At 54.2% G+C, this 13,829-nt stretch overlaps 1 protein-coding gene across 3 annotated transcripts in view; it reads right to left on the bottom strand.

The window, feature by feature from the left end:
- Nucleotides 1-13,829, bottom strand: part of NDUFA10 (NADH:ubiquinone oxidoreductase subunit A10) — a 38,757-nt gene that overhangs the window by 9,265 nt on the left and 15,663 nt on the right. The window contains exons 9-10 of one of the 3 annotated variants that reach the window (XM_060398617.1): nucleotides 8,665-8,773; nucleotides 2,734-2,799 (exon numbers count right to left, since the gene is read on the bottom strand). The exons of 1 other annotated variant lie outside the window; for it this stretch is intronic. In XM_060398617.1, coding sequence (XP_060254600.1) covers nucleotides 2,749-2,799; nucleotides 8,665-8,773 — 160 coding nt within the window. In that variant the 3' untranslated portion in view covers nucleotides 2,734-2,748. Of the gene's footprint in view, nucleotides 1-2,733; nucleotides 2,800-8,664; nucleotides 8,774-13,829 lie in introns of those variants that run through there. One more of the 3 variants, XM_004001759.5, reaches the window with a different exon arrangement.

Genomic DNA, 13,829 nt, shown 5'->3' with positions numbered 1-13,829 from the left:
ACAGCAAGAGATCAAACCAGTCAATCCTAAAGGAAATCAACTCTGAATGAATATTCATTGGAAGGACTGATGCTAAAACTAAAGCTCTGATACTTTGGCCACCTGATGCCAACAGCCGACTCACTGGAAAAGGCCCTGATGCTGGGAAAGATTGAGGGCAGGAGGAGAAGGGGACGACAGAGGACGAGATGGTTGGCTGGCATCACTAACACAATGGACATGAGTTTGAGCAAGCTCAGGGAGACAGTGAAGGACAGGGAAGCCTGGTGTGCTGCAGTCCACGGGGTCGCACAGAGTTGGCCGCAACTGAACAGCAACAAGAACCCTCTGTGTGTGCACGCTCGGTCGTGTCCGGCTCTTTCCACCCGATGGACTGTAACCCTCCCGACTGCTCTGTCCACGGGGTTTCCCAGGCAAGAATACTGCAGTGTGCTGACCTTTCCTACGCCAGGGGATATTCCCGACTCAGGGACCGACCCACAGCTCTTATGTCTCCTGCACTGGCAGGCGGATTCTTTACCGTTGCGCCACCTGGGAAGCCGACTCTAATATCATCATAATTTTTCATAAGTGTAAAATTATTCTTAAAAAATGAAGTTATTTAAAAACACTTCAGAATTTTAAGAACCAGACTTCCCCAATCATTTAAATATTGACTAAAAACCCCAACATTTCTAACCTTACAATCCGAAGTCCAATATAGCAGCCTCCCTTTAATGGCCACAGATTAAAGATAGGAGAAAACACGACAATGCGGAGGAGCTGCCGCACAGCCTCACTGAGCCGCTCGGTGAAATGGCGAATGTGCCCAGCTTCTGGTGGACGAGCACAGGCCCAGTCCCCCGAGCCACCAGGGAAAATGGACAACATTGGAAAAAAAATGTGCGCCAAGACATCAAAGGCAGGGAAGTTCCAAGGCCCCAGAAGAGGACAGCAAAGGGGGGCTGACTCCGTCCAGGGGCTCCGCCCACACTTACTGGCAGGAGTCAGAAGCCGAGTGGGCCCCCGGCAGGGGTCAAGAGCCCCCGAGAGAAGCAGCCCAGCACAAGGGCTCCGTCAGGAAGGGCACACGGGAAACTCGCCGGACCTCTCAACCCCAGAGCAGCACCCGCCGGCTGGACTGCTGACGGACACGGGGCCTGCCGGCTGACAGTAAGCACAGCACCGCAGCCTCACACCATCTTAACTGTTCCTCCAAAATAACGACTGGCATTTAAAAAAATACCAGTATACCGAAACATAAGATTAGATGTCCCCAAACGAAAAGACCAGAGGGAGAGTGAGTTTAAACAGATCTGACAGAGGCTCAACTATTACAGCTACCAGATAACTTTTTGACTGATACACAAGCAAAATTAGATAACAAAATAATTTCAACAGATGACTTGAAGTTATTTCTTTTAAAGGAAATTCTAAAATCAAAAACAAGTATGATGAAAGTTAAAATCTCAAACATAGAAAATACAGGCCTAAGAGCAGATCCGGAAGAGCTGAAGCGAGTTAGTGATTAGGACAGAGTGGAGGGCACACCTGGGCTGAAGGTCAGAGAGCAGACAGGAGGAAAAGGGCACACTTGGGCTGAAGGTCACAGAGCAGACAGGAGGAAAGACACAGGGAAGAGGACGCAGAACACGGCAGACAGGGCCCAGCGTGCGGCGCCGAGGAGAGGAGAGAGACAGGCAAGGCAGGCCGTCCCAAACCCAGCAGCACGCACCAGCCAAAGAACGCTGCGAGCTCCAAGCAGAGCAGAGACAGAGGCGCAGGCGCACACCCCCGAGGCAGCACAGACGCCCAGAGCCAAGTCAGAAACACCGCCGCAAGTCACAGCAAGACCCTGCAGGGGCATGTGGAAAAGCCTTTCCAAAGAGGTCAGCAGCGCCAGGGGTGCGGAGCGGGCACTGCAGGGCGTCAGCAGGCTCCACTGCGGGCTGTGCAACGGGCAGAGGCAGCAGCGGAGGGAGCGTGGTGACGCCCGGGGGCACGGCCGGGAAGGAGACACTGAACCGAGAGGGCCAGGCGTCTCGCTGCCTGAGCAGGACGTGGAACGGGGGACAGTGAGGAGGAGCCTGGAATTAAAGGTGCTGGTGCGCACTCCCAGCTGTCAGTACACTGAGAGACAGAAGTGAACGCAGACGCACGGGTATAAAACAGGAGTCTTGGGAATCCACAGTGACACCAACATATCGACGAGTCAGCAGAGAGAGGGCAGGCCATCTCTTCACAGCAGGACCGTAACTGACCAGGTAGAAGCGCTGACAGAATCTGGGTAACTGCGCCTCGGCAGCTGTCAGGTTACCCATCAGCTCAGCCAAGAAACGGACAGACGCGAACTACCGGGCCAGAGTCAGGAGGAAACGGACATTTACACGGTTCCTAAGCACTTCCACTGAAAACACTTATTAATTACAAGCAGTAAAACAGCAACGTTACAGTGAGAACACCACCTCCGTCAGGTGACCAGGTAACAGAGCCCGTGACAGGACAAACAGGAACCGCGCGCTGCCTGACACAGCAAAGGCACCTGAGCCAAGACGACGGGCTGCACCTAGTCTTCTTGTCTCTTTAGAACCTATGAATATGATCAGTTCTTCAGACTTTCCTTGATATTCAAGACCTTGGCACTTCTGAAGATCACAGGATGGTTATTTTTTAATATCCCTCAATTTGGTTTGGTTTGGACGTTTTCCCATGATCAGACTTAGGTTTTGTGTGGTTTTTGTAGGGATGTTAGGGAACTTACTGCATCTATCAGGCAGCACGTGAACCTTCCTGGGACAGCTGATGCTCTCTGAACAAGGCCTGTGGATCAGAGGCAGGAATGCGTGAATGTTACTTTCCTAACCTTGGCAGCTGTGCTGTGGCCATGTGGGAGAATGTCCTTGTTTGTAAGAATTACACATTAAAGCCATGGTTCTCAGACCTTAGTGTGTACCAGAACTGGCTGGAGGCCTCCCTGAAACAGGCTCCGGGCCCCATCCCCAGAGACTGCTCCAGGGGCCTGGGTGGGGGCCTGAGAACTGGCATTCCTCCAGGCGCCCAGGTGCCCTGACCACACTCTGAGAATCCGTGTGTCGGGACGGCTGAAGATCACCAGCACAATGCTGATCACCGACAGAGGCTCGGAAGTTAGTATCCTATTCCTGTTATTTTTGTAAATTTGAAAAATTCCAAGATGAAAATCAGAACAACTTAAAGAGCATCTTAACCTATAATGGTGAGAATCTGCGGTCAGCAACGCTTCCTTAGACAGAAGGACTCTGACCGACAGGAAGGTGTGCAGACCCGGGAGGCTTTAGCAGCAGGGCAGCCGGGGTCAGTGCGTGTGAGCTGACCGCATGAACAATACCCACAGTGTCCTAAAGCTTCACACACAGACAGTGACAGCCGATGACAGACAGAGCGCCCAAGAGCCGGGCGAAGGGGAGCAACAGTGTTCCAGGGGCCTGCTACTGTGGAGCTAGAGGACCACTAACGCTCATGAGAGGCCAGCAAATCGAGGATGAGCACTGTGATTACCAGGTTAGCCACTAAAACCTACCGAAGAAGTCATAGCTAGTAAGCGAACAGTAGGGGAAATGGAATAAAAATGTTAAAAAAAAAACCACTTTAATCCACAAGCAGGCAAGAAAAGAAAAAAAATACAAAGAAGAGGTAAAAAAATATAAACTATCTAGCTAACATAAACTGTTTAAACACGAATGATCAGCAACTGCACCGAATGTAAACAGGTAAGCATCCCCCGTAGCTAGACTGGGCCACAACCAAAGACAAAACTGTTCTCAGGTGAGAAGGCGTCCACCGGAAACGCAGAGGGAGAGAAAGAATGGAATTAAAGGACGTGGGAAAAGCACTACCAGGCAAATACTACCCAGAGGAGAGCTGTGGACGTCACCGACGTGGCCAGTGAAGCGCCCTGAAGGTGAGCAGCAGCGCCAGCGATACTAGGAGGGTCGCATCACACAGAGAAGACGCTGAGGCTCCAAAGCTCTGGCCACCTGACGTGGAGCCCAACTCACTGGACAAGACCCTGGCGCTGGGCAAGACTGAGGGCGGGAGGAGAAGGGGAGATGGAAGATGAGATGTGTGCACGGCATCGCTGACTCAGCGGACACGAGTCTGGGCAAGCTCCGGGAGACAGTGGCAGACAGAGGAGCCTGGCGTGCTGCAGGCCACGGCGTCAGACACGACTGAGCGACTGAGCCACAGAGGGGTGACTCTATCAGGAATGTGCAGCAATTCTCAACGTGTGCAAGTCTAACAATGCAACCTCAAGATACACACGAAGCAAAGCCTGCAGACCCACCGGCAGCGGCAGCCTCCCCCGACCGCTCACGGCAAACTGGCAGAGGAAGCAGAGCCACCGAGGAGAGAGACCGTCCGAGTAACGTGACCGACAGGCTTCCCTTCAAGGGCGCTGCAAGAGCCCAGCACACGGTGGGCGGGTGGCCTTCTCCTCCAGGACCACGAACCGCTGCCACGGCGACCAAGGCTGAGCCGTAAAGTCAGTCTCAGCTGCCGTCCAAGGACTGAAATCACAAGGCTGTTTGCGACTAGAGAGGAGTTAAGCCAGAAACCAGCAACAAAAAGACCATTAGAAACACTCCGACTGTTTCTAAATTATCTAATAGAATTCAAATTAGCACAATAGCCAAAAAAGAAATCAGACTAAAATTAGAAAATATTTTGAATTGAATGATAATGAAAACACAACATCCAGAATTATGAGATCCAGTTACTTAAGCCAAATTTGGAGGGCAGTGTGACCAGCTTCACATGCATATATTCAAAAGCACGACAGGCAGAAAATCAATGATCCACCCACTCATACTAAGAAGTTAGAAAGACAGCAAATGAACGGGGGAAAGTAAGTAGTCATCAGTGAATGGAATGTACCATAGTACAAGCACGAGGCTGGTTCCCTGAACGATGAACTTCTTTCAAGAGTCTGAAACGGAAGGAGGGAAAGCACCAGGGCCAGTAACAGGGGGAAGCAGCGGCCAGGGGTCTCCACCAATGTGGTCAAGTTAAAAACTCTAAAAAGGACATTTTGAACAACTTCATGCCAAGAAATGAGAAAGTGTGAAACGGAGGCAAATTCTTCAACAAACACAGCTTTGAAAACCCAAGAAGTAACAGGATCCTGAATATTCCGCATCTACGAAGGAAAGTTATAATGAAAACACCTCAGCACAGCTCCACCAATCAAGCCTCCCTAACACTGTGGCAAGGAGTAGTGACAGCCTTGAGCAAGCCCTTCCCGAGAGCCGAGATGAGACCCCTCTCAGCTCAGTGCTTGACGCCAGCAGGGGCTTGCTGACAGACCTGACTAGGACGCTACAAGAAAGAAGAGTCACAGCCTAATCTCTCAGGAATGTAAGTGCAAAAACGTGGAACTGAGCATGTGAGTCAGGTTCCGCTGCACGCGCAGAGGACAGAGCTCACAGGAGGACTTCTCCTGGAAACCAAGGCCGGCCTGCACTAGAAAATCGACCGATGTAATTTCATGACCACATTAACAGAAAGAAGAGAAAATCACCATGACAAAAAGTGTGATAACACCGACATCCATACTCAACAGCAGTCCCTTGGAAACTACTACCAAGATGGAACTTCCCTGATCTGGGAAAGAGAATCTATGACTAACCTGGCCAACTCAACGCTTTGGCGAGTTACTGAGAACTTTCTCCGTGAGATCAGAAACAAGAGAAGGATGAGCCCTGTCACGCCGTCTGCCCAGCCACGAACCAGAGATGCACCCACCACAGTAACGTTAAGAAAAGGTCTGAAGATTAGAAAGAAACTGTCATCCTCTGCTGGCACGTTTCCCTTCTCACATGGCAACTGTAAATGCCCGTTTTGCACGCAGCTTTAATTCCCCAGAACCCCAGTGCTTCCCGCAGCCACCACGACGCTGGCGCAGCTGCTGCACCCGTCTCCCTCATCTGCCAGTGTAGAGTTCAGCGGCATGGCTGGGCTGTGCCAGTCTTTCTGCTGTTTACGATGAGTGGCAGTGGCTTTTCACTTGCGTTACTGACATAAAGTTTCCTTTTAAAATACATTTGTGGGAAAAAAAAAAGGTACCACATTTTTTTTTAATGTGAACGGCAGGGCACCTGACCTGCAGCTGTGACCTGACGGGCAAGGTGCCCCTGGAGCGCTTGGGTAGCCACCTGTGCTGGGACCTGACGGGCAAGGTGCCCCTGGAGCGCTTGGGTAGCCGCCTCTGCTGCGACCTGATGGGCAAGGTGCCCCTGGAACACTTGGGTAGCCGCCTCTGCTGTGACCTGATGGGCAAGGTGCCCCTGGAACACTTGGGTAGCCGCCTGTACTGCGACCTGACGGGCAAGGTGCCCCTGGAGCACTTGGGTAGCCGCCTCTGCTGCGACCTGACGGGCAAGGTGCCCCTGGAGCACTTGGGTAGCCGCCTCTGCTGCGACCTGATGGGCAAGGTGCCCCTGGAGCGCTTGGGTAGCCGCCTCTGCTGCGACCTGATGGGCAAGGTGCCCCTGGAGCGCTTGGGTAGCCGCCTCTGCTGCGACCTGACGGGCAAGGTGCCCCTGGAACGCTTGGGTAGCCGCCTCTGCTGCGACCTGACGGGCAAGGTGCCCCTGGAGCACTTGGGTAGCCGCCTCTGCTGCGACCTGATGGGCAAGGTGCCCCTGGAACGCTTGGGTAGCCGCCTCTGCTGCGACCTGACGGGCAAGGTGCCCCTGGAGCACTTGGGTAGCTGCCTGTGCTCACTCAGGTTCTGCAGGCACCAGCGCCTTCATGCATTTACCCCCTTTGTTCGTTAGTACAATGATTTATTTTGCTAAATATTCAGAGTGCATACCAGGCGCCAGAGCTGTCCCAGGCCCTGGGAACAAAGCCGTGCGTGACACAGACAAGAACCCCTGACCTCAGACAGGCCCTGACATCAGAGCGAGAGGAGACGGAAAACAAGCAGAAGGTGAGACAGAGAGCCTTAAACGACAGCGGCAACTGCTGGGGCGGAAACTGAATTCCCAGAAGAGGGCAGGGCAGAGCCGCTGCGAACTGGGGGGGCTGGAGTTCAGGTCCCGGTCATGGTCCAGGAGGGCCTTGCTGAGAAGGTGCCGGGTGAGCAGAGACCTGCAGGGGCGAGGGGGGTGGATGGGATGCTGGGGGCAGACCATACAGGTCTACACAGGGATGCAGAGTGTGGCTCAGTGCCCCAGGCCGCTCACGAGGTAGGAAGGAGGCCCCCGCGGCTGGAGCAGAGGGAGGGAGGTCTCCGGCCATCGAGAGGGCTCTGGCTTGTCCTCTTCAGGACACAGGGAGGCAAAAAGATGGGTGTGATGTGCTTGGTGGGAACATCCTGGTCTCTGGTTAAAGAGCACACTGCGCGGGGCGTGGGCAGAAGCAGGGCAGCGAGCTGGGCGGCACGCCAGTCTGGACCAGGGCGGTCACTGTGGCTGTTCTGAACGGTGGTCAGCCTGCGGCCAGAACCCAGGGCCCATGAACCTCTGATTCTGTTGCAGTCTACTGCACTGGAAAGTGAGAAAGGGCCGGCTGACTTCCAGGCTTCTGGCCTCAGGAGCTGGAACTCTGGAGCTGGGCGTGGCAGGATGAGCTCAAGCAGGACGGCCGCGGCCGCCACGCGGGGGCAGCCCTGATGCCAGGCTTGTCGAGGCCTCTGGGTCAGCACGTGAGGGGGCAAGGCCGCTGGCCCGGCAGAGCAGCGTGGAGGCAGCAGCTGTGGCGACGGGCCAGCTCAGCCCCCGACCCACGCCTGCCAGCTCCCCTCAGACAGAGGCCGTGAGACACAAACGCGTGCACCAGGAAGAGGGAAAACTCGGCCTGCAGGGGCCTCGAGCGACAGCTTCACACTCGTGGCCCTCCCCAAATCTCAGTGCTGAAAGTCACAGCAGTCAGAGCTGGGCCCGCAACGTGCAGACACCATTCGGAGAACTGCAGCCACACAACAGAGCTCAGCTAAGACGCCAGCTCGGCCAGGCGCCGACCGCCCGGCCCAGAGGATCCCGCGCACAGAGGAGCCTGGCGGGCCACAGCCCATGGGACTGCGAAGAGTCGAGCACGACCGAGCAGCTAACACACGCGAGCGCTGACCCCTCAGCCTGAAGTTCTGATTTAAACACAGCCATTCTGCGCTTGTGCCGATCACCGATCACAGCCACCGCGGACGCTCTCACTACCCCACTGGAGCTGCGACCCAGGAGTGATCACTGCCGGCCAGGCTCCAACACAGAGCTTCCAGAGCCCTCCAGGTTTACCCAGTCTTGCCTCGACGACTCTCCACGCCACTCAGAATGAAGCGTGTGGACCTGCCCAGCTCTCACACCTGCCCTCGTCCTCCCCAAGGGCGCCTGTCCACCCTAGGGCTCTGCAGAAACGCACACCTCCCCTCCTCGTGGATGACACACGGACACCAGGAGCCAGAGCCGACGGGAAAGGACAGAGATAGAGCCTGAGGCACAGACGGCAGGCTGGCTCAGACAGCTGCCCGGGGGAGCAGCGCCTGCACGGGGTCCTGCTGCTTGGGGAGCTGCGGCAGCGCGGAGACCAAGGGGGACAGGAGAGCTATTTCAGCGAGAGGGGAGCCCGCTCGAGAAAACAGACCCGCAGAAAGCACTCTCCAGAACTGACTGCACGGGCTGCCTGACGCCCACTGCCCGAGGGCCTTACCTCTGTGAACTCCTGGAAGACCCGGTCACTCTGGTGGGCACCGATGGTGACCTCGGGGAGGAAGACAGGGATGGATGTATAGTTCAGCACCTCCAACTTATCCTGAACCCTGGAAAGTCAGACAGATGGCAGACAGACCGAACATCAAAATCAATACAGTAGCATCAATAATCAATACAATAAACCCCGGAAAGTCAGACAGATGTCAGACAGACCGAACATCAAAATCAATACAGTAGCATCAATAATCAATATGGCACAGAAAACACCAAAGTCAATACAATAAAGTAAGCTATTAGACTGACTGTTTGAAACGTCCACCCCCTTCACCTCAGAAGCCAAACTTGCCCCAAAGAGTCTGTGGGGCTGCGGGAGGCACCCTCCCAACACCACTCTCAGAACAGACCGTCTTTTGAGAGCCCCACGGCCACGGGTGACTCCCTCGGGGAAAGGACACAGGTGTGAAGACGTCAAGAGGGATCTGTGTGCGCTCTAAATACAGACGCAGTGGGGATGCAAGGTGCGAGCCGGTGCCATGCCAGCCTGCACGACTGCTGGAGCCTGAGGGCCAGAGCAGAGGGCAGGGTTGTCGCCACAACGCCGCTGCCAGCTCAGCACCCGGCCTGGAGGCCCCCGCCGTGTGGGGCCCGACTCCTGGGGCGGAGGCTGGCCAGGGCGCGTGGAGGAGGCTGGGGCGCAGAGAACCCCCGCGGGACGCCTGCTACAGCCCTGCTTTTCTCAGCAGCGAGACACAGTCAGAGGGCTCACTCCCCGTGTTGCCATTTTTTTCTGAATGCTAAAATGTTTACGCTTTGTTATAATTTGCTTACTTTAAATTAAATTTACTCTGACTATAACCACTAGAAGATGAAAAGCATTTTGAGTGCTTTTAGGAAGAAACGTTAAGTCTCCTTTCTTCAAGGCTCAAAACCAAGAAAATGATTATTTTAAAAGGCCCTTTTCCCATTAATGACTTATAATGGCAGAAGATGCCTCCACTGAAACGGCCCAGATGGAAGCTCTCTAAGTGGGTCTGGCTCTCGGCCATGCTGTGAGGGCCCTGGGTGGGCCCGGCCCCTCCAGCCCTCCAGCCCCTCCAGCCCAGGGAGCACGGGGCACTGAGAACCTGCGACAGGCTGCACGCGCGTGGCCAGGAGGCAGAAGCACGCCCCGGTGTCACTCGCAGGAGGGCCGATAACCCTGCACCCAAACGCCAGCCCCGGGGAACGCTGCTGGGATGGCTGCTCTAAGTGTGCTCACGCGGGTTTCACTGGTCGTGCACACACCTCTCACATACACACTCAAATGTGAGCGTTTTCTCTTCCTTTTAACTGTAAACTGGTTACAGAGTATCTGTCATAAGCCTGTACCGATAACGTACATGTCTTCACCTTCAACACAAATAGAATTATCCAATGCTTATCATACGCTGGCGTGCTCAGTCGTGGCCAACTCTTTGCGACCCCGTGGGCTGTCGCCCGCCAGGCTCCTCTGTCCACAGAATTTTCCAGGCAAGAGTCCTGGAGTGGGCTGCCATTTCCTTCTGCAGTACTTATTATATAGTAAGGGTATTTTTTAAGGTGATCTCACTGTAAACAGTTTCAAGTAAAAATGAATCTTGTGTTTTTAAACGTTAATAAATATGAAACTGGGGTATGATTTGGTTTTCTCTATAGTGTTGAAAAGCTAAAAACATACCGAAGAATTGGAAGGAACAAGCTGGCCTAGGAACGCGTGTGACGGAGACCACCAGCGCCACCTACATTCAATCTGGAAGAACTACCGTTCACACCCCCGCCCCGCCCCAGAAAAGGCGGTGTTTAGTCAGTCCTGTCCGGCTCTCTGCAACACCACGGACTGTAGCCCACCAGGCTCCTCTGTTCCTCTGCCCGTGGGATCTGCCAGGCAAGAATACTCAAGTGAGTTGCCATCTCCTTCTCCAGGGGATCTTCCTGACTCAGGGATTGAACCCACCTCTCCTGCACGGGTAGGCAGATTCTTTACCACTGAGCCACCTGAGGAGCTCTCAAAGAGGGTGTATCTTTGAACAAATATCTTCAAACTACTTTTGAAGATTAAAAAAATAATCTGTGGAGACTGTTCAACCTTGTGTAAACTGCTCATTCGCCCTATGAGCTTCAGTGATGACTAAGCAGAGCCCTCGGAGCCTCTCTCCCGTAAACCCAACTCTGGGCCTCCAGAAACTGCAGACATATTCCAGACTGAAGATGCGCAGGGACTGGACACCACAGGACGCATTTCATGACTCAGGGAGCTAAAGCGGTGAGAGAGAACGTTCTGTTCACGGAGCACTGAGTCTAATTACGGAGACTCAGACACTGACAGCACGTCCCCTTCACATCACAGGCCAAAGTGTCCCCATGAGAAGACAGCGCATCCCCGAGTCCGGTTCACAAAATGAGGCGCTCTGCCACATAATTCCAAAGCAACAGTGAGGCAACAAGGGAAAGAGGAAAACAGTAAATTATGACTTATGACTCAACTGTCTCCCAATTAACAGACTGCTTACACTTTCTCCTAAAGCATGTCCAGGGCGAGTCTTTTAGCTTCTCCCGAATGGCAAAGTTCTGCCTGAAACCCTACCCTCCAGTTTTCGTAGCACTGGAATTCCCTATTAGGAAGATATCCTCCAGAAGCTGTAGAAAACTCACATCCCTGTGATGAAGCAGCAGGGGCAAGAAGGGGGCCCCAGCTCTGGGGGAGGTGGGCCCTCAGCCCTGCGAGGAGAAGGCCTGGCAGGGAACGCGCCTCCAGCACAAAAATGGGGCAAGCGGGGCGGCAGCGGTCCCTCGGGGATTACGGATCTGAACACAAGACGCCATCAAGGTTGAATGGGCACTCACATACACAATGACACACCAACACACATTCTGAGATGCACAAAAGTGCTCCAAGCCAATAATCCGGCCAGGCTCTGAACAAAAGGAGCGTAGCTGGTAAATGGCAGGTTTACGGTAATTATCCTAGAAAATGGTCATAATTTTGCTTGAGTCTCCCACATTAACAAATGGCACTTAAGTGAAAATAAGCAGAATTACCGTTGTAAATTGTTATGAATTATCCTTGGGAGGCAGAGGATGGGAGAGGGTAAAGCAATGCCACTGATGATGAAGTGATAAGCTACCCCACGCGGCTCAGTCTCGGCAGGATGTCGGGGCTCAGGGACAGCCACCATTTTATGCTTTTCGTGTACTCTGACCAGCAGGAGCCGGTACTGACAAGAATCACACATACGCCCAAAATCAAAGCCTGGAAAAGTCAGAGGGGCGCAGCAGAAAAGAAGGCGCACAGGGCGAGGCTAGGAAAACGCTCAGGCCCTGAGGGGGCTACTGGGCAGGTGGGGAGGCGACAGGCTCAGGAGACTCTGTATCCCGACGGCAGAGGCAGGGCAGACGATGAGTGCTCTGAACTAATTCTGGGAAATGGAACCTGGGTTCACGCCTCAACAGGCACGCCACGGAAAGGTTCTGAGTAAAGGAAACACAGGGTCACTGTGACACTCGTGAAGATTAGCTGGCGGGCAGGCACACAGGGATGGGTGGGATGAAGAACAAGGAGCGGAGGAGCAGAGATCAAGAACCAGGGGCCGCAGCCCCACCCTGGGGGCGGGACCCGGGGAAGGGGCGGGACCCGGGGAAGGGGCGGGACCCGGGGAAGGGGCGGGACCCGGGGAAGGGGCGGGACCCGGGGAAGGGGCGGGACCCGGGGAAGGGGCGGGACCCGGGGAAGGGGCGGGACCCGGGGAAGGGGCGGGACCCGGGGAAGGGGCGGGACCCGGGGAAGGGGCGGGACCCGGGGAAGGGGCGGGGTCAGGAGGGAAAAGGCGGGTTTAGGCAGATGACCCCAGGGGACCCTCAAACAAAACCTCCCCAACCATATAAAACACCCTAACAAGTGCAAAAGACCTGAAATCACACGAACTGTGTTCCCAGACCACAACAGAGTTAGACTAGAGGAACATTCATAGCATCAAATGCATATATGAGAAAGGAAGAAAGGTCTAAAACCAACCGCCTAGGCGTCTACCTTAGGAAACTGGAGAAAGAAGAGCAGCTGAAGCCTGAAAGAAGCAGATGAAAGAAAAATAACAACAAAACCTGGAGTAGATGCCAAGGAAGCTGAAAATAAGGAAACAGAGAAAATAAGGACTTCCAGAACACAGGTTCAAGTGTGCAAGCTGGCACATGCTTTCTGGGGAACAGTTTCAAAGCACACCGTAGCTGTAATGCGTTCACATAATCTGACCCATAACTCCACTTTCATACTTTAGGAAAATAACCTCATATGGAATAAAAATAAGTACAATATGCTCATTACTGTTATTATAAATATGAAGAAGTGAAAATAACCCAAAAGACTGATATTAAAGAAACGAAAAGGACTATGCCTATATTTCAGAGATCAGCTTTTTCTGTAAAGGGCCTATGTATGCCTTCATATATGTACCTTCTTTTTCTTACAATCCTTTAAAAATGTGAGGACCATTCTTGGCAGCTGAGGCCTGGATGGACCCCCAGGCCATGGTCCCCCACCGCTGACTTGCCTCATTCAGAGGATTTATGAGGCTTGAGTAGCCATTAAAAAACTGAATTTTAAATATTCAACAAAAGAGGGACACACAGTCACCGTACAAAGACATATGCAGGATAATTTTTATTTAGAAATACAGGTACACGCAAACACTTTAAGAAAGGCTGGGAGAACCTGCATTAAACTCTGACACCTCCCATGATCCGGCTCCCGCCTGGACTTGGGTTTCGGGGCTCTGACCTCCCCAGCTTGAGCCCACAGAGCTCCTCCCCGTTAAACTCCTCATCACACACTCGCGCCCGGCCTCCTGCCCTCGCCCACTCACGGCCCCTCCAGAGCTCAACCTCCCCCCGACAGTCCTCTCCCCACCCCCGGGCAGCACCCCGGACCCGCTCCTCCCTCAAGCCTCCAACACGGCCTCCCGCCCTCGCAGCTACTCTGGACTGATGACCTGTCCCTCACCTCACTATGCAGACAGGAGCCACCTGCGGAGAGCTCTGAGAGCCCAGGTTCTGGCCCCAGCCCCAACCCCACCCAGGCCCCGCCCCACGCCCAGCCAGGTCACTCCCAGCCCGGCCCCGCCCGGCCCGGCCCGGCCCGGCCCCGCCCCGCCC

Source organism: Ovis aries, chromosome 1 (assembly GCF_016772045.2).
Source record: "Ovis aries strain OAR_USU_Benz2616 breed Rambouillet chromosome 1, ARS-UI_Ramb_v3.0, whole genome shotgun sequence".
NCBI lineage: Eukaryota > Metazoa > Chordata > Mammalia > Artiodactyla > Bovidae > Ovis > Ovis aries.
This window is presented reverse-complemented; position numbering and strand designations above follow the sequence as displayed.